The 25,674-nt window shown below is 46.2% G+C and overlaps 1 protein-coding gene across 6 annotated transcripts in view; it reads right to left on the reverse strand.

Moving 5' to 3' along the window:
- LOC121576805 (tropomyosin alpha-4 chain) overlaps positions 1-25,674 on the reverse strand; it is a 35,200-nt gene that overhangs the window by 6,985 nt on the left and 2,541 nt on the right. For 4 of the 6 annotated variants that reach the window (XM_041890285.1, XM_041890283.1, XM_041890286.1 and 1 more), the window contains 2 exons: positions 548-681; positions 75-192 (listed from right to left, as the gene is read on the reverse strand). In XM_041890285.1, coding sequence (XP_041746219.1) covers positions 75-192; positions 548-681 — 252 coding nt within the window. Of the gene's footprint in view, positions 1-74; positions 193-547; positions 682-11,111; positions 11,597-25,674 lie in introns of those variants that run through there. The other 2 variants (XM_041890287.1, XM_041890288.1) reach the window with 2 other exon arrangements.

The raw sequence follows: 25,674 nt of genomic DNA on the forward strand, positions 1-25,674 counted from the left end.
GTGTTAAGGGATACTTCTATGAGTGGATTTAACCCCAGACAGGCCAAACTCTATGGGACCATGTGAAGTCTCACCTCCTCGTATTTGCGGTCGGCCTCCTCAGCGATGTGTTTGGCCTCCTTTAGCTGCATCTCCTGCATCTCCATCTTCTCCTCGTCCTTGGAGGCCCGGTTCTCTATCACCTTCATGCCTCTGATAGTACAGGACACACAGTAATGTCAGCAACACCCAAGACACACTCAATTTCAAGTATAATTCACACAGCCCACCCAATATGGAGGCACATTGAATTGTTTTACACATTCAAGATGGCTTTCCGGGAAATATCGCTTTCAGTACGCTAATGAAGGGGCTGGTCATTTGCTAGCAATGGACATGGCGTCAAAACCTATAACAATAAAGAACCATCAAAGCAAGCTGCATGTGCCTGGTACTATCCAATGGGCCTCAAACCAGCAGGAAAACGGGCATATAAATATAAATATGCGGTCAAATTAAAGATGAAAGATTGTAAATACATCAGTTTCTGTGGCTGGCTGGTACTGACCTCTCGCTCTCGTCCGCAGCCTTCTCGGCCTCCTCCAGTTTCTGCAGCGCGGTGGCCAGCCTCTCCTGGGCCCGGTCCAACTCCTCCTCCACCAGCTGGATCCTGCGGTTCAGACCCGCCACATCACCCTCCGCCTGGGAGAAGAGAGGGGGACGAGAGGTCAAAGGTTAGACAGATATCAGGGTCACACTGACACAGTAATGTGTTGTACTAGAAAGAAGCACATCCTGCTAAGAGGATGTTTCATGGATGGAATCCTCACATGGTCTCTCCTATCATTGCTATGCGGATGACTCAACTACTTTTCTCCTTCCCGCTTCTGACACCCAGGTGGCGACACGCATCTCTGCGTGCCTGGCAGATATCTCAGCTTAGATGTCGGCCCACCAACTCAAGCTCAACCTTGACAAGATGGAGCTGCTTTTCCTTCCGGGGAAGGGCTGCCCACTCAAAGACCTCTCCATCAAGATTGACAACTCCACGGTGTCCCCCTTCCAGAATGCAGAGAACCAAGGCGTGACCCTGGACAACACCCTGTCGTTCTCTGAAAACATAAAAGCAGTGACTCGCTCCTGCAGGTTCATGCTCTACAACATCCGTAGAGTACGACCCTAGCTCAGACAGGAAGTGGCGCAGGTCCTAATCCAGGCACTTGTCATCTCCCGTCTGAATTACTGCAACTTACTGTTGGCTGGGCTCCCCGCTTGTGCCATCAATTACTGCAACTTATCCAGAACGCTACTGCCCGCCTGGTGTTTAACCTTCCCAAGTTCTCCCATGTCACCCCGCTCCTCCGCACACGGCAAAAATGCCTTTTGTGAACTAACATTCGCACTTGACTTCTCCCCATTACTAGCTCTGACTTTGCTGATAGCTACCTTATTGAGGAAAAATGTACTTACTATGACTGTGATGTGGTTGTCCCACCTAGTTATCTTAAGATGAATGCACTAACTAACTGTAAGTCACTCTGGATAAGAGCGTCTGCTAAATTACTAAAATGTTAATGTAATGGAAGCCATCATATGGAGGTTAAAGACATCCTCAGTCACCCATAACCATGTGTCAGGATCCAAGGACAGGGGAATGCACAAAGAGCCCATATCTGCTCCATGATCCCTTTCCTGTAGTCAAATGACCAAATCGCCCTCTAGTGGCCTCATGGGTGTAATATTATTTAACTATTTTTTTTACATTTTTAGTCATTTAGCAGACGCTCTTATCCAGAGCGACTTACAGTTAGTGAGTGCATACATTATTTTGGGAAACGAACCCACAACCCTGGCGTTGCAAACGCCATGCTCTACCAACTGAGATACATCCCTGCCGGCCATTCCCTCCCCTACCCTGGACGACGCTGGGCCAATTGTGCGCCGCCCAATGGGTCTCCCGGTCGCGGCCGGCTACGTCGCGGCCGGCTAGAGAGCCTGGATTTGAACCAGGATCTCTAGTGGCACAGCTAGCACTGCGATGCAGTGCCTTAGACCACTGCGCCACTCGGGAGACGTTTAATTAATTTGATTATTAATATATATTATTTATTACGCAGAAAATCCAGAGTTTCTATGTCAAACGGTTTTGTTATATTTCATTCTGTGATGTATATAAAGTCCAATATTGGGATGTAAACCCAAAATGTCATACATTTCAATTCTATATCTGACATTCACAGTGTCTAAAGTGAATTGGAGGCAGATGGAAACATTCAAATGGATAGAAGCCGGAGTCTTTTAAGGTCAGTGGGTTTAATGATGAATGAGCAGTGAACAGAACTATTGATTCCATTCACTGGAATCCATTTCTGATTTAAGACAACAGAACTGGGTCACACAATGGAATTTTTTGGGATGCTCTTTGCTTTCTATGAACTGGATTGTTTATCAAGTAAACAGAAAAGCAAACATTTATTTCCTCTCTCAGTCCATAAGCATATCCACTTCCCAGGTAGTAGGACTACTATTTAAACACATAACTGATTTCAGACCAGTACAATGGAAGCTCTCCAGCCAATTCTGACTCAGGTCTTACTACTACTACTCCCACAGTTCAATACAGCACCCACAGGCCTGCCCCTGGCTGACCATTACCAGACCCAGCTTACACAACTAGGCCTCAGGCCTAGGGCCTGGAAGAGAAGCGCCACAGAGATAGAGATGGGGGTTACTGTTGGAGAAGGAGCATACATAGAGAGAGCTAACAGAGGACAGAGGAAAAGGGTAATTAGGAGTTATTTGTACAGAGTGAGTGCCATTCCATTCCATTCTCTCATGGGCTGGATATTTCAGCTCTGCTCTGGGCTGGGATGGCTGTGGGAGAGACATAGCTTCCTGCTCTGCTCAGGGCCTGGCGGTTAGTCAGCACTCTCCTTTCTATGCCTCTCGTTTTCTTTCTCTCAATCTATCTTTCAGGCCTGACTGACACCCCACCCATCCTCCCCCTTCTCCTCTCTTTCTCTTCCCCTCTCTCCCTAGTTAATAAAGAAGCATGTGCTTAGAGAGGCAGTGGAGGCAGGCAGGAAATGTCCGTTATATGACTGGTTGATGGATCAACAGCCAGCCAGCTAAAAACCAATTGAATCCAACGAGACAATGAGCGTTTTCTAGATTGGGGCATAAACTGACCACAAAATAAATCATTGTGGATAATATATCATCCCCTAACTTCTTTGTGGGATTTTATGGATATCAGATCAACTGCCAGACAGTTAGAAAGAAACCAGGCCTGAAAAAACAGATACAGTTATGAGGCAATTACTGTCTGGAGAAAGCCTCCACACATAAACAAACAATTCTATTCATGAGCGCAGGTCAGTTAGGTATGGATGTCTGTATGTGGCTGTAAAACACCTTCAGATACAGACAGGCAAGCAGTTAGCAACAGAGCTACAATAGCTTCCTGAACAGTTGAATGGCTGTTGTGTTGACAAAAAATCAGCAGCATAGAAACATGGTTACTAGCGGATTTACCACTAAAACAATGAGCGATAGAGTTGAGGCACTAGTTTATAATGGCTATCTAACATCAGACTTTGATTATCATGTGGGGAAATCTCCCCCAGACAGTTCTCTGTGTGTTTAAAATATGCTTGTCCATCTACAGATGTAGGATCTTCATTTGATCACCCTATTGCAGGAGAACCTTTCTGCAATGCAGGAAATGTAAAACTTGTAGTGTATTTGAGGTTTAAAAAGGCTTCAGACAAAAATGTCCCGCTGTAGCAAACTGGCTCAAATTAAGATCCTACATCTGTATACAGTATGTCCCGAAGGTAATTCATTCAGCCATGTCGAGGGAACCAGGCATTCTTCTGTGAGACACATGACGATGGAAGGTACTTGCATTCAAAAACGGAAGTCTCTCAGGGTTGGATGGGAGAAGCATTTTGTTGTTAGTTAGTTCAGCTGCACAGTAAATAATCTATGGACCAGGCCCATACCATTCTCTGGAGACTTGAAAAGTACCCTAAAGAAAAGTATGCAAATATCATAGCTAATTACCAACTAACTGTCATAACAACTTATAGGCTCACCCTATACAGTACATGAGCACATTCCTGTTATTTAAACAAAAATGTAAAGACCCTCTTTGAGAGAAAGGAAATGGAGTAGGTTTAAAGGGGGAAAGGTAGAAAACAGACAGGAAACCAGCCCACACTACATCCTGTCCTTCCTCCCTCCCCTCTTTCTCTCTCAGTCAGTTCAGGGTCAGAGGAGAGCGCTTTCTCCCTCTCTCTCTTTCCCTCTCTCTCGCTCTCTCCCTCTCTCGCTCTCCATCTCTCTCCCTTTCCCTAGCCATGCCCCTTCCTTAGTCACACAGCATTCTCTGGCTGCCTGAGACACACCTTATATGGTAAAACATACTCGAGAGAATGTTTGTGGTGGATTGCCAGAAAGATGTTAGAGAGCAATCACACACACTAAGAGACAAACACACACAGAGAAAAAAATGCTTCAATGAAACCATCTGTAAGCAATAGATTCAGGAAAAGGAAAGAAACCAAGCTAAAGAGGTGATCTGTTAGCTCTTCCTCTCTCACATATAAATAAGATGATCCAATTATGAATGGAAGATAGGAAATGTCTAGTGAGAAACTAAACAGACTAACGTTACACTAATGGCATGTCTATTATTATGTCATGGCATTAAATATATCAACAATATTGTGTTCAGAATGAAAAGTGTCAGTAGCTAGAGATGTAGGATCATCATTTGAGCCACTTTGCTACAGCAGGAAAATAACAGGACATTTTTATTATTATGTGGATAATAATTTATGGACATTTTTGTAGGGGTTGATTCCTTTTTTCGTAAGGGAAAATCAGGTCTGAAATTTCAAAGTGTAAATTACAAACTTCAGAAGCCTTTTTGGTCCAGCCTTTTTAACTCCTAGCCATTAGCTTCTATATATCTGCTGTACCAGCTGAATGTGTTCTGTTGTATTGAGGCCGTTTGAGGCTAGCTGGCAGCTGATGACACAATGACGCCCCACTGACACTAATAACCCACTGCCACAGCATCCTTAGCAAGCGCCGGCCGCTCACTACAATACGCTTGATGTTCCACCAGCATCTGGAGCGCTAACTCGCTGAATCACTCACTTTGTCCCCTGCTCTGCACAAAGTTCTATCTCCCTCCCTGTGGCCACACGGCCAGCTTTCTTTACACTGTTGAGACTTTATATCAATACCAGAGCTTTTTCATTGGCCGTGATTATGTAAATGCTGAGCTACAGACAGGGATATACCATTTAGCTTCTTTTTTTTTTTTTAAAGCGACTAACAACAGTGACTGAATAAATTTTCGTATTGATGGCCCCAGCGGGAATCGAACCCAAGACCCTGGCGTCACTAACGCCATTATTTTACAAACTGAGCCACAAAGAACCAAGGAGGTGAGAGTGAGACATGCATTCATTAGAAAACACATTCCTGTTGTCGCTCTCATCCTGTCGAGTCATAGGCATTGAGAGGGAGGGAGGGCTACAGCACGTCAGGAATCTAATTATTGCTTCATTTGAGGACAGTGGGGTAATGAAGAGCATAAAGATTGGGTTTCTATGGAAGTGTTCCAGGCTGGTGCTGTGTTATAGTGCTGGTCCAGTCCTGTTGTGATCCCATCTGTTAGCAGAGACTTGACATGCAAAGACAGCCTCATATAAGCAGGCGTTTCAGGAGGAGATATGTAAAGGCAGGCTATTAAACATCAGCCACGTGCTTCTAATGCAGTGCCACACGCCTTTTCAATGCAAATAGGACGCTAATTGAACAGAGTGGTCAACTCCATCGTATTTCAGCCACATTCAGACCCTGTCCCATTCCTCATCCTGACTTAAGCCAGCTTCAGAGTGGAGAAGGCTCATTGCTCACTGATTTGTTTGTGGGTCTGAGAACATGGGCAAAACAAAAGCCCTGAGCTTCAGCAGGGTCTCGGTTGCTAGCCAACACCAGGAAGTAGTGCGGGTATGGAAATAAGGATGCGAGAGCTCAATTGGGTCTTAAACCTTGAGCCTTGCTGACAGCAAAGACCGGAGAGTTAAGTGCCAGCAGGTCAAGTAAACATTCCGCTTGTGAAACTATTTACTGGTTTATATATTATGGCGAACCCCACAACTCTAAAGCAGTGGACAAGCTTAGGCCTGTCACTATGCGTGGCAGTGGGAGCCCTGGTCAACACTAAGTAAGTACAAGCCAACATCCACTACCTCAAATACTGTACTTCCAAGTTCCAAGGGAGTGCCCTGTGCCCAATGAATGCCAAAATGTATTACTGTTAAACTTACATTTGAATAGTCGTGATACTCCCATGGAGAAATCCAAAGATGGAAAAATGTTGGCAGTGGAACCAGGAAGTAATTATTTACATAGCATGCAATGTATCATGGTGCTATTTGTGGCAGGAAAGCACTGGCTAATTACCAGACAGGCCAGTCAACAGATCTATGCCTATTTGGCATTCACTGTAGACTACTGTATATTTACTGTCAAAAGCATACAGATCTAAGCAAACAAATTTGATTTAAAACTTGGTGAGAGGGATAGACTGCCTAGCTAGCACATTTGGTTCCTTGGAAGTTGTGGGAAAGTATGTTTTTGGTATCCCATTGGCTCTGGGAACAAAGCCATAGGTTTCCTGACAGGTAAAACTGAAAGTTTTTTTTTAATGTTCTGAGAACAGAAGTGAAACATTTTCCTGTTCTGGGAATGTAAATTTTTTGGTTGCAGGGAGGTTTGGAGAACGTTTTACTATGGTTCCCTGAAAGATTTCCTGAGAGGTTTTATTAACATTATGAGAACGGAAATGATAGGTTATTTGAAGGTCATTAAATAACGTTTTGAGAACATGTTTCAATAAGACTTTTAATCAAATCACATTTTATTTGTCACATGCGCCGAATACAACAGGTGAAATGCTTACTTACAAGTCCTTAACCAACAATTTAACTAGGCAAGTCAGTTAAGAACAAATTCTTATTTACAATGACGGCCTACCCTGGCCAAACCCGGACGACGCTGGGCCAATTGTGCGCCGCCCTATGGACTGGAATCGAACCAGGGTCTGTAGTGACACCTCTAGCACTAAGATGCAGTGCCTTAGACCGCTGCGCCACTTTTATTGTGGCACGGCATCAGGGAGATTCAAACCTATGATCTTCTGTTCTTTATCCATGGAATTAGTCCCCTGTGCCACCAAGATGGAGCTAGCATGGCATGTTTTTTTTTACTCATACAAAGCTGTTCATTTTAGTCTATTCAAACAGACCCAATTTCAAAGGAAACAAGCACTCATTAAGATCAGGTGTGGCCAATTAGTGGGCCACACCTGTGGTTTTTATGGAAATGTTCTTAACGTTCTGAGAACGGAATGTATGTTTTTAAATAACCTTCTTAGAATGTTCTCTGAATGTTATTAAAGTGTTCTTGTTGTTTTTATGGAAAGTTTTCTTAACGTTCTCGGAACAATTTGAGAACATGACTTTAAATAGAACCATGAGAAACCCTGTAGGAAACGTTATGCTGAAGTACTGGAAATTCCCATGGAAGAACGTTGTTTCTTTTTTTCACCCCCTTTTTCTCCCCAATTTCGATCCAATTACGATCTTGTCTCATCGCTGCAACTCCCCAATGGGCTCGGGAGAGGCGAAGGTCGAGTCATGCGTCCTCCGAAACATGACCCGCTGCTTCTTAACACCCGCTCGCTTAACCCGGAAGCCAGCTGCACCAATGTGTAGGAGGAAACACTGTTCAACTGACGACCGAAGTCAGCTTGCAGGTGCCCGGCCCACCACAAGGAGTCGCTAGAGCGCGATGAACCAAGTAAAGCCCCCCCGGCCTAACCCTCCTGTGACCCAGACGACGCTGGGCCAATTATGCGCTGCCCTATGGGACTCCCGGTCACGGCCGGTTGTGACACAGCCTGGGATCGAACCCCAGGCTGTAGTGATGCTGCAACACTGCGATGCAGTGCCTTAGACCGCTGCACCACTCGGGAGGCCAAGAACGTTGTTTCTTAATGGTCTCTGAATTATTTGAGAACATTGTTCCTAGAACATTACCAAAATTGAAATTAAATGTAAGCATGTTTGAACTTTTAGGAAACGTTCTGTTAAAGTAATGAAATACCAAGAAAATAACATTTTTTGTCTATCCTGCACCATTCCCAGAAAGTTATGGGAAGGTTTTATGCAAAATAACCATAGGACAACCACGCTCATATGGTTCTCTGAACGTTATGTGCTAGCTGGGTGGGGTCTGCTCTTTACACTTTTATAATAAGTGATTATAAATACCACATTATCCTATATAAGTATTTTAATAAGAAATATTTGCAGCACCAAAGTCAGTAGCCAACTTCACATAGCAACTGGTTTCTCATTTAGACCGCCCACATAATCAGGATGAGCCAGGCCTGGGAGAAATGTCCAGCATCTGCTTATCTTCCTGCTGATGTGGGCTGAAGCTGTGGCACAGGAAGTGTCGGAGTGGAGCCGGCAGGCAGGCAGTATCCTGGGCCTGTTCCTCAGGGGCAGGGAGTAGAGAGAAGCTGCATCTAACCGCTGATACTGGGTCAGATACTGTTTCATCCCCCAATGGTTAAGGCTAGGACTGGGGGTAGGGTAATCTGATCCTAGCTCTGTGGTTTGAAGCAACATGGTCTATATCGAGCCAGAGGCAGTCCCTCCTGGAAGGGGCTGGGAGTGAAGCTAGCTCAGCTTGGGATAGATATCATCCCTCTCCTCTACACACATAGAATATGGATAATAATCTGAAGTAGGCCTATAACCTCCAACCTAACCTAAATACTGTGAGAACTGTTGATATGAATATACAGAATCTCAATGAAGCACACGTCGCTCCTCAAGTATTTCTTTTTTTTGTGATGAACTTTATATTTCATTTTGACATTTTCCTTTTTCAGAGGGGGGTTACAGGTACAAAAACAATCAAATAAATGCATACAAAGATAACCCCGACCCATTCCCCCCTCAGTCCCCATCCACTCGCCCGCATCCTCCCTCCCCATCCGGAAACCATGCTTCCCACCCTGAAGAAAGCATGCCTCCCACCCAGCAACCGAGGTTGCTTATCAGTCCCTCTCCCAGCCATCCATCCCCTGTCTCCTCTTAGATTCCCCCCAATCTCCCCCCACCCTGCCCAGTGGACCTGAATGCAAAGAAAGCAACAAAAGTCTAAATAAATATATACTGTATAATTGGTTTGTATGTGTGGGGCTTTAGCTGAGATTGTTCTTTACAGAGTAAAGTATTTCTTGATTATCATTCCATGGTGGTTCAACAAAGGCAGAGGGTGTTGTGTGAAGTTAAGTTACGCCTTGCAAGACAAGAATGCCACTTCACTCCAAAATAACATCAAGGCATTCGTTTTAGGCCAAAAGAGTCTCCCTGTTTTAACTATTCAAAAGACGATTCATTACCTCAAGAAAGACAACAATGTTCCCTCTTTTGTGCACCTTGTTCCAATGAAAGAGTTTGTTGTGCCAAGAAATCACCCTGGTTTGCCCCAATTATTCACACATGGGCCCATACACCCTTGAGGTAGCCACACAATTGCTCACTCAAGACTCAACCACTTCAAGTACTTTCATCCTTGAACACAGACTAATGGTTTGAGTTTGACGGGATAGTTTGGGATTTTGGCAATGGAGCCCTTTATCTACTTCCCCAGAGTCAGATTAACTTGTGGATACCATTTTTATGTCTGTGTGTGCAGTTTGAAGGAAGTTGCTATCTAGCGTTTGCACAATTGCCAACTTAGCGCAATGACTGGAAGCCTATGTAAATTACTAACTTCAGAAGCCTTTTTAACGCCTAGCCATTAGCTTCTATATATCTGCTGTACCAGCTGAATGTGTTCTTCCAGTCATAACGCTAGTTATCATTGGTTTGTGAAACTACCTCTAACTTCCTTCATGCTGGAGAGATATAAAAATTGTATCCACGAGTTTCTGACTCTGGGGAAGTAGATAAATCCCAAACTATCCCTTTAAGAGGTACCTTTCAAATGTTTTGAGGCTGAGAAGACCGACATGATGTAAGGACTGAGTCTGTGACTGAATAAACTGTGAATGTAACAGCAGCCAGGTTGCAGACTTGGGGTCAATTCAGGGGATGAATTGAAATTCATTGCAATAAATGAAAATGTAGCCAAGCCTGATTCTTAAGCTTCTCACAGACCAACTATGGCCTCCCTGCTGTCCAATCATGAGTCAGTACTCTGTCACCAGCTCTATCTAATGAGCCCTGAGGTTCTCTTCTATATGCATCATATGTCAGTGAAAGCTGCCTTGCCACAAGGCCTATAGCTATCCATCAAACATCCCTCTTTCTTTTGCTTCCTTTGATGGATTGCTCTGAAATGAAGGGGAAACCCCTCCTTTAGCCAGATCCTCTCATTATCTCACCTCTTACTGCCTTCCCAATCAAGACCTGACAACTCAATCTCTCTACTCTCATCAGGCCCCCCACAAGTAGCCATTTAATGTTTCTATTGCAAATATGTTTGATGATTCAGACATATTTTAAAAGGAACAGCATGTGATATACTTTTTGAACCATCCAGCTATTTTACAATAAACTTAAGTTCGTACAGGCCGTCCAGATTTACCAATTTTATATACTAACATCTTGTTCCAGTATTAGGCTTATACAAACCAAAATTAGGCCTTATTATTAAATGAAATAGCCTAGTTACAGCTTCCTCCTTTATAATGAAAAGGAAATGTCCAAAGAGAGAAAAGGTCCATATATTTAGGCTATGAAAATATATGTCAATAGTGGACTTTCTAAGACAAAGATGGATGATTCCTACTCTAGCCCACCTCTGTCGATTAACAGGCACGCGCTAGGACCTTTAGGAATTCAGCCTTTTATGGAGATCATTGTATGTCTTCATCACTACCGGCAGATCAATGAATTAACGTGTACTTTCCACACTATTACAGAACAAAACATTATAACAGACTTCGTCATGAGGAGAATGACAGGTAAGAGAAGTTTCCAATGGGAGTAGACAGAGAGAGGAAAAAGATAAGTATTCGATTGTCTCACTTTCTCCCGAAGTTCTCGTTCCCCATCCAGTTCTCTCTGTAAAACCTGGGCTCGGTCTTCTGCATCGTCGGCTTGCTGTTGCAAACACTGGATCTTTCTCTTCACAGCGTCCAAAGAATTCAAACCTGCCATTCTCGTACTATTCGTTACTTTTGGTATCTAAAAATTTTATATTGTGCAAAAGCTGCTTTGGTCGATTCAAAACAGGATATAATAATAGTAATCAGTCTTTGGAATGGACCGAAATAGCAGAATATAAATCTTCTCAAGTGCAATAAGAAAAGTTGTAGAAGGCAATAGGTTATCCAGGTGGTTATTTAGTTCAGCCTCAGCCTAAGAGTAGTTTAACAAAAGTATTAAAATATATAATTTGGAATGAAATATATATGAACGCATTAGCGAAGTCAAGCGTTCTAGTTTTGAAAGGCAGATAAAAAAAAAAAAGAAGGAATGATGTGGAAAGTTCCTCCAATCCAGAGAAGTGTGATTCAGATGAGGTCACGGTTCCAGGATAGGCGGGGCGTGCCCGTTCTGCGTGATTCTTGCCGGTGTAGGCAAAGGGAACTTTCAATAGAAATTCAATGAACAGCTTCAATGACAAGAAATCAATACATTTTGTAGCCTATAAAGAGTCTTATGTACGTTAACAGTTGCCAATGCCATGGTAAATAACGTATGTTCTTCAAATGCAGGGCTTCAATTCAGTCACCAAACAGGAAATCCAGTCCAGCAAACTGAGGCTAAAATGTGACACATTTAAGTGCCTATAAATAGCTCCTCTCTCTGGTTTGATATGGAAAATTCATACTTGACCTTTAAGAGATTAATCTGAACAATATTCGCAACAGTTCCTTCTTATTATGTTGTGTAGTATCTATTACAGTGTACAAAAAAATCCAGGTTTTATCAACAGTTGTCAGATCAAAGTCTAAAGCGTTTGATTTTAGGCTATATGTTGTGGTGTTTTCGTGTAGCTCTGTCTATTTGTATTGGATACTGTAACTTGATTGTTGAATACCTCATCAATATGTGTGTGGGTAGCAATACACAAAGCAATTCATATGATTGAGTTGTCTCTATACCCCAGCCAGCAGACGGAATCAGCAGGTTTTGATTTATGGTGTCTCGGGTGAGTGTCTGTTGTGGAAATGTAGTCGGTATAGCTTCAGCTCCAGCTCTGTGAATGCCTATGTGAATTTCCCACCGGAAAAGCTTGGAGCATTTATTTCATTAGACACAGGAGTGTGGGCCTATCTGTTTGCTTTAGCTGCATTCCTGACATTCCAGCACTGCTGCTCAGCCCTGCTGCTCCACAGCCCTTATCAGTAACAGGCCTGCAATACACTACCACAAGACCCTTATTCACTACAGCCCATTCTCTCATAATGTTACCATGCCCCACAGACACAAAGGACATACCACACGCTTCAGGTTGGAGTTCCCCCTAGGCACTGATCTAGGACCAGCTTACCCTCCCTAAAATGCTGATGTTAATCATTAGGTGGGAAAATTGACCTTAGACCAGTGTCTAGGGTCAACCTCACCATATGTTTACAATGCCCCACAGACACAGGCTAATATTAGCAATACCACACAGGATAGCTGTTGTCTGGCGTATAGGGTAGTTATTCCCTACCTACTCAAATGCTTTGGCTGTGTGAATTCAGATGTGTAATGAGTTGACTGCTGCCTCTAATAAATGATATGTGGCGGAGCATTCAGCAGCATGTTTTCATGGGAAGCCTGGCCTAAATTTCTCAGAGCTGCCATGTCAGTCCTGCCTTCCTGGGCCTGGTCAGCCATGTCCTCTCTCTCTCTCTCTCTCTCTCTCCCTCTCCTCTCCCTCTCCCTCTCCCTCTCCCTCTCCCTCTCCCTCTCCCTCTCCCTCTCCCTCTCCCTCCCTGTGCAACATAACAGTGGGTTTCTCTGGGATATCCGGAATCCCAAACAATACGGTCTCCTTGTGGAAGTTGGGGCACAAACGGCTCAGATAATCTGACTTTTTTGTTTGATCTACAAACCGCTATCTCTTTCCTTAGAGATTATTTTTGAACGTGTTACAGGAACTGTATTGTTACTGCTAATTGTTTTCTTTGCATAGATTGTTTCTTGTATAAAGATTGTTACTCATTATTTATTTCTGTCTGCTTGCAGATCTCAGACACCAGGCCTACTGTGTTCGGGAAAATGAAAAAGTGGGTCTGGTGTGAGAGATAATATCTCATAATGACAGCAGGATAACATCATTCTAGCCACAGGCAAAACAGACACTGCCTCTCTTTGATGAACAGTCATGCAGAGAGCACATAACTAATATCAAAACCTGCCTTTCCTCTTATGAGAAGTTGGTGAATTTCTACATTTTAATAGATCATTTTATTAGATCATCAGATTGTGGATATTGAAAAACAACAATATGGGCTTATTCTTACTCAACATCAAAAATACCCATCAAAGGTATGACTAGCACACCCCTGATCCTATATGAAACCCTGACGAAGGCCATGCAGCCCAAACGTGTCAGATTAAAAAAAAATATTGTTTCTATTGAACATGCCATACTAATAAAGGCATTTTAATTAATTATATGAAGAGTGCCTTGGTCCTCCTTTCTTTTTGATGACCAATTCACCCCTTTGACCAAAGAGCACCTTCTGTCTACCAACATTTACTATTGTGTACCTTAGTAGCGCTTCCCTTCCTCCTCTTTCTACATATACTATACAGTGTTTACCAGCATTCCTGTCTGTTAACCAGTGCTGCTGTGTTTGGGTGGAACATAGTGGCTGAGTGTGAGTATGTATGGGGAGTTAGTGTGCTCATCTTTCAAGACTAGGCGCACAGGAATGATACAGTGGGGAAAAAAAGTATTTAGTCAGCCACCAATTGTGCAAGTTCTCCCACTTAAAAAGATGAGAGAGGCCTGTAATTTTCATCATAGGTACACGTCAACTATGACAGACAAATTGAGAATTTTTTTCTCCAGAAAATCACATTGTAGGATTTTTAATGAATTTATTTGCAAATTATGGTGGAAAATAAGTATTTGGTCACCTACAAACAAACAAGATTTCTGGCTCTCACAGACCTGTAACTTCTTCTTTAAGAGGCTCCTCTGTCCTCCACTCGTTACCTGTATTAATGGCACCTGTTTGAACTTGTTATCAGTATAAAAGACACCTGTGCACAACCTCAAACAGTCACACTCCAAACTCCACTATGGCCAAGACCAAAGAGCTGTCAAAGGACACCAGAAACAAAATTGTAGACCTGCACCAGGCTGGGAAGACTGAATCTGCAATAGGTAAGCAGCTTGGTTTGAAGAAATCAACTGTGGGAGCAATTATTAGGAAATGGAAGACATACAAGACCACTGATAATCTCCCTCGATCTGGGGCTCCACGCAAGATCTCACCCCGTGGGGTCAAAATGATCACAAAAAATCCCAGAACCACACAGGGGGACCTAGTGAATGACCTGCAGAGAGCTGGGACCAAAGTAACAAAGCCTACCATCAGTAACACACTACGCCGCCAGGGACTCTAATCCTGCAGTGCCAGACGTGTCCCCCTGCTTAAGCCAGTACATGTCCAGGCCCGTCTGAAGTTTGCTAGAGTGCATTTGGATGATCCAGAAGAGGATTGGGAGAATGTCAGATGAAACCAAAATATAACTTTTTGGTAAAAACTCAACTCGGTCGTGTTTGGAGGACAAAGAATGCTGAGTTGCATCCAAAGAACACCATACCTACTGTGAAGCATGGGGGTGGAAACATCATGCTTTGGGGCTGTTTTTCTGCAAAGGGACCAGGACGACTGATCTGTGTAAAGGAAAGAATGAATGGGGCCATGTATCGTGAGATTTTGAGTGAAAACCTCCTTCCATCAGCAAGGGCATTGAAGATGAAACGTGGCTGGGTCTTTCAGCATGACAATGATCCCAAACACACCGCCCGGGCAACGAAGGAGTGGCTTCGTAAGAAGCATTTCAAGGTCCTGGAGTGGCCTAGCCAGTCTCCAGATCTCAACCCCATAGAAGATCTTTGGAGGGAGTTGAAAGTCTGTGTTGCCCAGCGACAGCCCCAAAACATCACTGCTCTAGAGGAGATCTGCATGGAGGAATGGGCCAAAATACCAGCAACAGTGTGTGAAAACCTTGTGAAGACTTACAGAAAACGTTTGACCTGTGTCATTGCCAACAAAGGGTATATAACAAAGTATTGAGAAACTTTTGTTATTGACCAAATACTTATTTTCCACCATAATTTGCAAATAAATTCATTAAAAATCCTACAATGTGATTTTCTGGATTTTTTTCCCCTCATTTTGTCTGTCATAGTTGACGTGTACCTATGATGAAAATTACAGGCCTCTCTCATCTTTTTAAGTGGGAGAACTTGCACAATTGGTGGCTGACTAAATACTTTTTTCCCCCACTGTATACAAACTCTGATCTCCTCCCAGCAGACAGGCCTGATCAAAGCACACTCACAGCTGGCACTGGGGCAACGGGCCAGCCATATAACTAGAACAAGTAGAATGTATATCAACATTCAAAACAATGGCATGTGGTGGGTAGCTGAGTACATTGCTGGCCATATTTGGTGTAGGCCTCTTAGCACAAAGGCCCAGGTCCCAACCAATGATGTATATAAACCCTGGATTGCTGATGCTATGTATTGGCCATTGAGAGGCTTTGAAGCCGCCGGTCGACCATATTGGCACTCCCCAGTAGGAGCAGTGTCATAATTCCCATAAAACCTAGTGGTCAAACAGGGAGATGGTTTTAGAAACTCTTAAAATAAGGGCTGTGTTTTGTGTAGGCTTATCCTGGCGTGACGGTTTGATAACTATTTAAATCTCTCTCGGACAAGGTAACTTTTATCAATATATTTGGCTCTATTTACTCTCAGTTTCGAAAATACTAATTAGCATCAAAGTAGACATCATGCAAAACTACAAATCCCTGCCAGCTCCTGCACGTCATCTCTAGCTGACACCTTTGCTAACAGGTATTGTGTCAATTTAAACTTGCACAAGACAGTTCACAGAATTATAAATTTAAAGAAATGTTGCCAGTTTATTCATTACTACATTTAGCTAACATTAGATAGTTAATCCAGAGATTCTTACATTTGTCTCGATTCGCCAGTCTCGTCCAGATCATCATGGCATTTTTAGTTCTTTATGATAGCCACATTAGCAGCTAATTGGCTTTTCATTATTGGGGGTAAATACAGGCAAATATGTTGATAAAAAGTCACCTTATCCTAGAGAGATTTACATGGTTATCAAAACGTCATGCCAGGGTAAGCCTACACGAAACAAAGACCTTATTTTAAGTGTTTCTAAAATCCCCTATGGGAACAATGAATGGTGGAAAAATGATAGGAGCCATTTCCATGTTTGACCGCTAGGTTTTATGGTTATTACGACTCATACTGTGGTACTCTATGGGAATTCATGAAATTCTACAGTATTTCAATCAAATATTACAAGGACAATGTTTTTGTTGTAGTGGGGACAGTAACCTTAGTTATCTAAAAATATTGTACTTTTAGAAAATGTTTCTATATATATTGGTTTTTTAAATGTTGATGTTTAGCTCACATAATGTAATTAAAACGTATTCATGAAGGTGTCTGTAATAGAATACATATGGCAAAAACTAATGTAGACATTAATAAATGCATTTCTATAGCTTCCAAAATATTATTTACAATGGTGGAAGAGTGCCAAGATGGAAGCACGGGGGCTTCAACACAGTCATCTAGTGTATACATAAATCATTGATCCCAACAGGTGGGAGCCATTCCACTAATGCTCAATACTGTAAAGGAGCTGATCGTGGACTACAGGAAACGGAGGGCAGAGCACGCCCCCATCCACATCGATAGGGCTGTAGTGGAGCGGGTCTAGAGCTTTAAGTTCCTCGGTGTCCACATCAATAAGAAATTAACATGGTCCACACACACCAACACAGTTGTGAAGAGGGCATGATAGTGCCTCTTCACCCTTAGGAGGCTGAAATGATTTGGCATGGGCCTTTAAGTTCTACAGCTGCACCATTGAGAGCTTCTTGACTGGCTGCATCACCGTGTGGTAAAGCAACTGCAAGGCACCCGACCGCAAGGCATTACAGAGGGTGGTGTGTATGGTCCAGTACATCACGGGGGCCCGAGCTCCCTGCCATCCAGGACCTCTATACCAGGCACTGTCAGAGGAACAGCCAAAAAATTGTCAGAATCCAGCCACCCAAGCCAGACTGTTCTACCAGTGCACCAAGTCTGGAACCAATAGGACCCTGAACAGCTTCTTCCCCCAAGCCATAAGACTGCTAAACAAGACTGCTAAATAGCTAATCAAATGGCTACCCGGACTACCTGCATTGTCCCTTTTTTGCACTAACTCTATGCACAAAAACTGGACTCTTCCCACACACTTACACATACTTACACTGACACCCCAACACACAGACACACACACACACACACACACACACACACACACACACACACACACACACACACACACACACACACACTACATACGCCCACACACACACATAACACGTTGCACACACATGCATAATGACACCACACACACTTGCACACTTTCACACTCACCACATACGCTGCTGCTATGGTCTATTATTTATCCTGTTGCGTAGTCACTTTACCCCTACCTATATGTACATAGCTACCTCAATAACTTTGTACCCCTGCACATCGACTCGGCACTGGTGCTCCCTGTATATAGCATGTTATTTTTACTTGTTATTGTTATTCGTTATTCACTGTGTATTTATTCCTCGTGTCACTATTTATACCCTTAAAGTTTTAGACAGTGGCCAATAGGCTATTGTGGCTATTTGAGCATAATGTAGGCCTACCAACAAAACCAATGGAGCAAATCCCATAAAATGTTCACATGGAAATAGCTTTTGATTTCTATGATATACAGTGCATTCTGAAAGTATTCAGACCCTTTTACTTTTGCCACATTTTGTTACGTTACAGCCTTATTCTAAAATGGTGTCACACCCTGGCTCTGGGGAGTATATATTGTGATGTCACGAGAGGCTGTGTCCTGGAGGGACGTTACATCCCCCTGAGGTGGCTGCAAACCCAGACAGCTATGGCTCCATCTGCTGGTATGGTCGGGAACTCCACCCCTCTATGGCCAATCTTCCCACGCAGCTGAAACAAATGAGGAGCTGATGAGCTGAAGGTTTGGGAAGGGAAGAGACACTGAGAGTGTGTGTGGGGGGTGAAGAGACACAATCTCCAACCTGGGCTCTCTGGAGGACAAGAGTGCTGCACGTCCACTTCCATGAGGAATATAAGGATTTGGAGATACTTACCTTTGGGAAATACTCACCTTTGGATATATGCACCTGTGGAAATACGTGTGGGACATTTGGAAGGACGTTTTGCTGGGTTGGCCACTAGCTGCAACGTGGACTACAGTAAGGCTGGGGAAAAGTTATCTGAGCGAGTGAGAATTATGATTTTGGATGTGGAAGAGACATCCCTGAACTGTTAACCCTTAAAGAGCCACAAGAGAACAGAATTTTGTTATATTTTCGTTAATTTCCCAAGACCTATAATAAAATCCTTGTTTTGTTTGACCCTTGTCTCCTTGCACTACTTGAGCAATCCCGCTGAAAGCTGTGTAGCCTCTCGTGACGTCACAGATGGTGGAGAATACGGGCAAGCTCAAGCGTTAATAGTGCATGTCAGAGGAGGATACCGAAGGTTTGATCACCCAGTTTTCCAAGTTGGCCGTAGGCTCCCCGCCGACTGAAATGGAGGACATATTGAAAGCCCTTGTTGCTGGCCAGCAAGCCCAGATGCAAGCAAACGTGGCTCTCTTGGAGGAGCAAAAGAAAGCCAACCTTCTGAAGGCAGAGGAATTGCAGTTGCAGAGACAGAGGGTGGTCCAAAATACCCGCCCAATAAAGGCAAGTGACTTTATATCTAAGATGGGAGCGACCGATGACATTGAGGCATACCTGCATGCATTTGAGGCCACGGCCACTAGGGAAGCCTGGCCCAAGCAACAGTGGGTTGGTCTGTTAGCCCCCCTTTCTAACCGGGGAATCGCTGAATGCTGTCCGGGACCTGGGCCCTGACCAGGTTACTGACTATGATGCCCTGAAGTCTGAGATCCTCAGCAGATATGGACTCACAAAGTTTGGTATGGCCCAGCGCTTTCACAGCTGGACCTTCCAACCAGACCAACCTCCTCGGGCGCAGATGCATGAACTTGTCCGAATCGCAAGGAAATGGCTGGATCCGCAGAGGAATACAGCAGCGGCGGTGGTGGAGGCCGTTGTGGTGGATCGTTACCTACGCGCCCTGCCTTATGAGGCAAAACGGTTCATCAGTCAACAGGCCTTGACCACGGCTGATCTGACCGTGGAAGCTGTGAAAAAGTACCAGGCCACAGCGGAGATGCTGAATGCTTCCCGAAAAGACCCCAGGAGGGCGGGCCCACTACAAATGGGAAGAACCCGTCCAAAGGACCCCCAGTTCTCGAACCCAGCCACGTCAGGACTTATCCCGGCTCCAGGGGGAGCCAGAAACCAGGCGGGTCCAAGAAGAGTACACCAGGAGGGGGAAACTCGACAGTGTTACCGGTGTGGGGAGATGGGACATATCTCCTGGCAGTGTGGGAAACCAGCCGATGAACCTATGCCCACTGCGGAGTCCTCCAGCTCAGCACCCACACACCGTGTTGCCTCGCTCTTGGGAGTCGTAGATGGCAGCCCAGATCGACCCCCCACCTGCCCGGTAACTGTGAATCACCATGATGTGGAGGCCTTACTGGATTCTGGTAGCCGGGCCACCCTGGTGCGTAAGGATTTGGTGGGCCCAACGTGTCTGACCCCGGGGAAAGTCCTCCCAGTTTCCTGTGTCCATGGGGACACCAGAGAATACCCCATTACTGAACTTACAATGACCAGCACACGGGGAACCATACACACGACGGCGGGGGTGGTTGATTCCCTCCCCGTCCCTGTCCTAATTGGACGAGACTGCCCAGCCTTTTACCCACTCTGGAGAGAGTCTCAGGAGAGGATAACCCGAGTACCTCGGAAACGGAGAGGCAAGACTCATCCTGGGAAGGCTCCGGTGCAATCCTCCGAATTGCTCACTCCCGCCCGGGCTCTGATAGGGATGGCAGGTGCCCAGACCGACACAGAGACGGAGCTACAGAATCTGGACAAAGAACTGTCTGGTCTGAAGGGGACCGCTGAGAGGTATCGTTTGTTAAAGCAACAGTTAGACATGAAGACAGAAGAGTTAGATATCCTCCAGGCTAAACTCCAACAGAGCTCCTTCCATAAGCAACAGGGGGAGCTGGAGAGGCTGCGCAGGACCATCGAGGAGTGTGAGGAGACCCTGCGCAGTAGTAAGGAGGTCCAGAAGAAGGCAGAGGAGAAGTACAAGGTGTTGGAGAACAAGATGAAGAATGCGGAGGCAGAGAGAGAGAAGGAACTGAAAGCTGCTCAACAGAAGCTAAACTCTGCTAAAACCAAGGCTGATGCGTTCAGTAAGAAACTCAAGGAGAGACAACAGGAGGCTGAGTCCCTGGTCCTAGAGGTGGAGGAGTTGAAGAGAGAGCAGGCTGGCAAGCACCACGGCAATGCGGACGCCCTCTCCCGGCGTGATGCCTTCTTCGCTGCCTTTACCCCGACGAGGACGTCGGTCCCGAGGAGGGGGATGTGTGATGTCACGAGAGGCTGTGTCCTGGAGGGACGTTACATCCCCCTGAGGTGGCTGCAAACCCAGACAGCTATGGCTCCATCTGCTGGTATGGTCGGGAACTCCACCCCTCTATGGCCAATCTTCCCACGCAGCTGAAACAAATGAGGAGCTGATGAGCTGAAGGTTTGGGAAGGGAAGAGACACTGAGAGTGTGTGTGGGGGGTGAAGAGACACAATCTCCAACCTGGGCTCTCTGGAGGACAAGAGTGCTGCACGTCCACTTCCATGAGGAATATAAGGATTTGGAGATACTTACCTTTGGGAAATACTCACCTTTGGATATATGCACCTGTGGAAATACGTGTGGGACATTTGGAAGGACGTTTTGCTGGGTTGGCCACTAGCTGCAACGTGGACTACAGTAAGGCTGGGGAAAAGTTATCTGAGCGAGTGAGAATTATGATTTTGGATGTGGAAGAGACATCCCTGAACTGTTAACCCTTAAAGAGCCACAAGAGAACAGAATTTTGTTATATTTTCGTTAATTTCCCAAGACCTATAATAAAATCCTTGTTTTGTTTGACCCTTGTCTCCTTGCACTACTTGAGCAATCCCGCTGAAAGCTGTGTAGCCTCTCGTGACGTCACAATATGTTGAGCCAGGGTGTGTAGATTCTATGTGTTTTTGTTCTGTGTGGGAGTTCTAGTTGTTGATTTTCTATGTTGGCCAGAGTGGCTCCCAATCAGAGGCAACGAGTGTCAGCTGTTGCTGGTTGTCTCTGATTGGGAGCCATATTTAAACAGTCTGTTTCCCTTAGTGTTTGTGGGATCTTGTTTCCGTTTGGTTTGTTTCCGTGTTAACCGTAGGACTGCACGTTTCGTTTATTGTTTTGTTGTTATATTATCACTAAAGATAATAAAGTTTAGTATGTTTGCAACTAACGCTGCGCATTGGTCTACTCTCTACGACGAACGTGACAGAAGATCCCACCATACCAGGACCAAGCAGCGTGTCCAGGAGCAGGCAGCCTGGACGTGGGAGCAAATATTGGACGGGCAGGGGTCCTGGACCTGGGAGGAAATCCAGGCCGGGATGGATCGCCGTCCATGGAGTGAGACGGTAGAGGCGCGACGGAGAGAGGAGCAACGGCGTCAACAGTGTCGTCGTCGGACGGACGAGAGGCAACCCCAAAAAAATTTTAGGGGGGGGCACATGGCATGGACGACGGGGCTGCTGGAGGCATATAAGGGGCGAGTTCAGAAGGCCACCAGGTTACGGGAGCCATTGGTGAGAAGAGGGAAGGAAGATGTAGAGGCACGGCGAGAGGTACTGAGGTGTATTGCCAGTCCGGTCCGGCCCGTTCCTGATCCCCGTTTAAGGCCAGTGGTGTGTGTTCCCAGTACGGTCCGGCCTGTTCCTGTTCCTCGCACCAAGCCCACGGTGCGCGTCGCCAGCCCGGCCCGGCCTGTTCCTGACACTCGCACCAAGCCTACGGTGCGCGTCGCCAGCCCGGCCCGGCCTGTTCCTGACACTCGCACCAAGCCTACGGTGCGCGTCGCCAGCCCGGCCCGGCCTGTTCCTGCCACTCGCACCGAGCCTACGGTGCGCGTCGCCAGCCCGGCCCGGCCTGTTCCTGCTCCTCGCACCGAGCCTACGGTGTGCGTCGCCAGCCCGGCCCGGCCTGTTCCTGTTCCTCGCACCGAGCCTACGGTGCGTGTCGCCAGCCCGGCCCGGCCTGTTCCTGCCCCTCGCACCAAGCCTACGGTGCGCGTCGCCAGCCCGGCCCGGCCTGTTCCTGCCTATCGCACCAAGCCTACGGTGTGCGTCGCCAGCCCGGCCCGGCCTGTTCCTGCCCCTCGCACCAAGCCTACGGTGTGCGTCGCCAGCCCGGCCCGGCCTGTTCCGGCTCCTCGCACCAAGCCTACGGTGCGCGTCGCCAGCCCGGCCCGGCCTGTTCCTGCCACTCGCACCAAGCCTACGGTGCGCGTCGCCAGCCCGGCCCGGCCTGTTCCTGCCACTCGCACCAAGCCTACGGTGCGCGTCGCCAGCCCGGCCCGGCCTGTTCCTGCCACTCGCACCAAGCCTACGGTGCGCGTCGCCAGCCCGGCCCGGCCTGTTCCTGCTCCTCGCACCAAGCCTACGGTGCGCGTCGCCAGCCCGGCCCGGCCTGTTCCTGCCACTCGCACCAAGCCAGGGGTGCGAGTCGTCAGCCCGGTACGGCCCGCTCCTGCTCCACGCACCAAGCCAGGGGTGCGCATCGTCAGCACGGTCCGGCCCGTTGCTGCTCCACGCACCAAGCCAGGGGTGCGCATCGTCAGCCCGGTCCGGTCCATTCCTGCTCCATGCACCAAGCCAGGGGTGCGCATCGTCAGCCCGGTCCGGTCCGTTCCTGCTCCACGCACCAAGCCAGGGGTGCGCATCGTCAGCCCGGTCCGGTCCGTTCCTGCTCCACGCACCAGGCCAGGGGTGCGCATCGTCAGTCCGGCACAACCCGTGCCTGGGTCACCGGTGCCTGATCAGGTACCGGTCAGCTGCTCCACAACGGAGCTTAAGCAATCCGCTCCTTCGATGTCCAGTCCAGCTCCAGCCTGCGGGACCAGACCGGACCAGGGGCGCTACGGGGGGATTATTGAAGGGTGGTGGTCAAGCCCGGAGCCGGAACCGCCTCCGAGGAGGAATGCCCACCCAGCCCTCCCCTGTTTGGGTTTTGTTGAGGCGTGGTCGCAGTCCGCGCCTTTGGGGGGGGGGTACTGTCACACCCTGGCTCTGGGGACTCTATATGTTGAGCCAGGGTGTGTAGATTCTATGTGTTTTTGTTCTGTGTGGGAGTTCTAGTTGTTGATTTTCTATGTTGGCCAGAGTGGCTCCCAATCAGAGGCAACGAGTGTCAGCTGTTGCTGGTTGTCTCTGATTGGGAGCCATATTTAAACAGTCTGTTTCCCTTAGTGTTTGTGGGATCTTGTTTCCGTTTGGTTTGTTTCCGTGTTAACCGTAGGACTGCACGTTTCGTTTATTGTTTTGTTGTTATATTATCACTAAAGATAATAAAGTTTAGTATGTTTGCAACTAACGCTGCGCATTGGTCTACTCTCTACGACGATCGTGACAAATGGATTAAATACATATTTTTCCTCCTCATTCTACACACAATAGCCCATAATGACAAAGCGAAAACAGGTTTTTAGAAATGTTTGCAAATTAAAAAAACAAAACAAACAGAAATACCTTATTTACATACTTATTCAGACTCTTTGCTATGAGACTCGAAATTGAGCTCAGGTACATCCTGTTTCCATTGATCATCGTAGAGATGATTGGAGTCCAACTATGGACATGATTTGGAAAAGCACACACCTGTCTATATAAGGTCCCACAGTTGACATTGCATGTCAGAGCAAAAACCAAGCCATGAGGTCGAAGGAATTGTCCGTAGAGCTCCGAGACATGATTGTGTTGAGGCACAGATCTGGGGAAGGATACCAAAAAATGTCTGCAGCATTGAAGGTCCCCAAGAACACAGTGGCCTCCATCATTCTTAAATGGAAGAAGTTTGGAACCACCAAGACTCTTCCTAGAGCTGGCCACCTGGCCAAACTGAGCAATCAAGGGAGAAGGGCATTGGTCAGGGAGGTGACCAAGATCCCGATTGTCACTCTGTAGGAGCTCCAGAGTTCCTCTGTGGAGATGGGAGAATCTTCCAGAAGGACAACCATCTCTGCAGCACTCAACCAATCAGGCCTTTATGGTAGAGTGGCCAGATGGAAGCCACTCCTCAGTAAAAAGCACATGACAACCCGCTTGGAATTTGCCAAAAGGCACCTAAAGATTCTCAGACCATGAGAAACAAGATTCTCTGGTCTGATGAAACCAAGATTGAACTCTTTGGCCTGAATGCCAAGCGTCACATCTGGAGAAAACCTGGCACTATCCCTACGGTGAAGCATGGTGGTGGCAGCATAATGCTGTGGGGATTTGTTTCTGCGGCAGGGACTGGGAGACTAGTCAGGATCGAGGGAAAGATGAATGGAGCAAAGTACAGAGAGATCGTTGATGAAAACGTGCTCCAAAGCGCTCAGGACCTCAGACTGGGGCGAAGGTTCACCTTCCAACAGGACAACGACCCTAAGCACACAGCCAAGACAATGCAGGAGTGGCTTCAGGACAAGTCTCTGAATGTCCTTGAGTGGCCCAGCCAGAGCCGGACTTGAACCCGATCGAACATCTCTGGAGAGACCTGAAAATAGCTGTGCAGCGACGCTCCCCATCCAACCTGACAGAGCTTGAGAGGATCTGCAGAGAAGAATGGGAGGAACTCCCTAAATACATGTGTGCCAAGCTTGTAGCATCATACCCAAGAAGACTTGAGGCTGTAATCGCTGCCAAAGGTGCTTCAACAAAGTACTGAGTAAAGGGTCTGAATACTTATGTAAATGTGATATTTCAGCTCTTTATTTTTAATAACTTTGCAAAAATTTCTAAAAACATTTTTAAAAACCTTGGTCATTATGGGGTATTGTATGTAGATTGATGAGGATAAAAATTTAAAAAGTGCGTCGCAGCATGGCGTTTCTTCTGCGCAGCAGTCCTGGAGGAAGTGCGGGGCCGCGCACGTGCGCAGCTTAGAGGGAACATTGCCCGTAAGTAAGCATTTCACTGTTAGTCTGCACCTGTTGTTTGCGAAGCATGTTACAAATATTATTTGATTTGATATTGAACAATTATCTAACAGCATATTATAGCCTTGGTAGGGACTTCTTATAACAGAGCACCTGTGTTATAGATGGACTATTACAGCACCGTTCCTCAAATAAGCAATATTAGCTCGTTTTTCTTAGTTGGCTCTTTGGTTTA

Source organism: Coregonus clupeaformis, chromosome 11 (genome assembly GCF_020615455.1).
Source record: "Coregonus clupeaformis isolate EN_2021a chromosome 11, ASM2061545v1, whole genome shotgun sequence".
Lineage (NCBI taxonomy): Eukaryota > Metazoa > Chordata > Actinopteri > Salmoniformes > Salmonidae > Coregonus > Coregonus clupeaformis.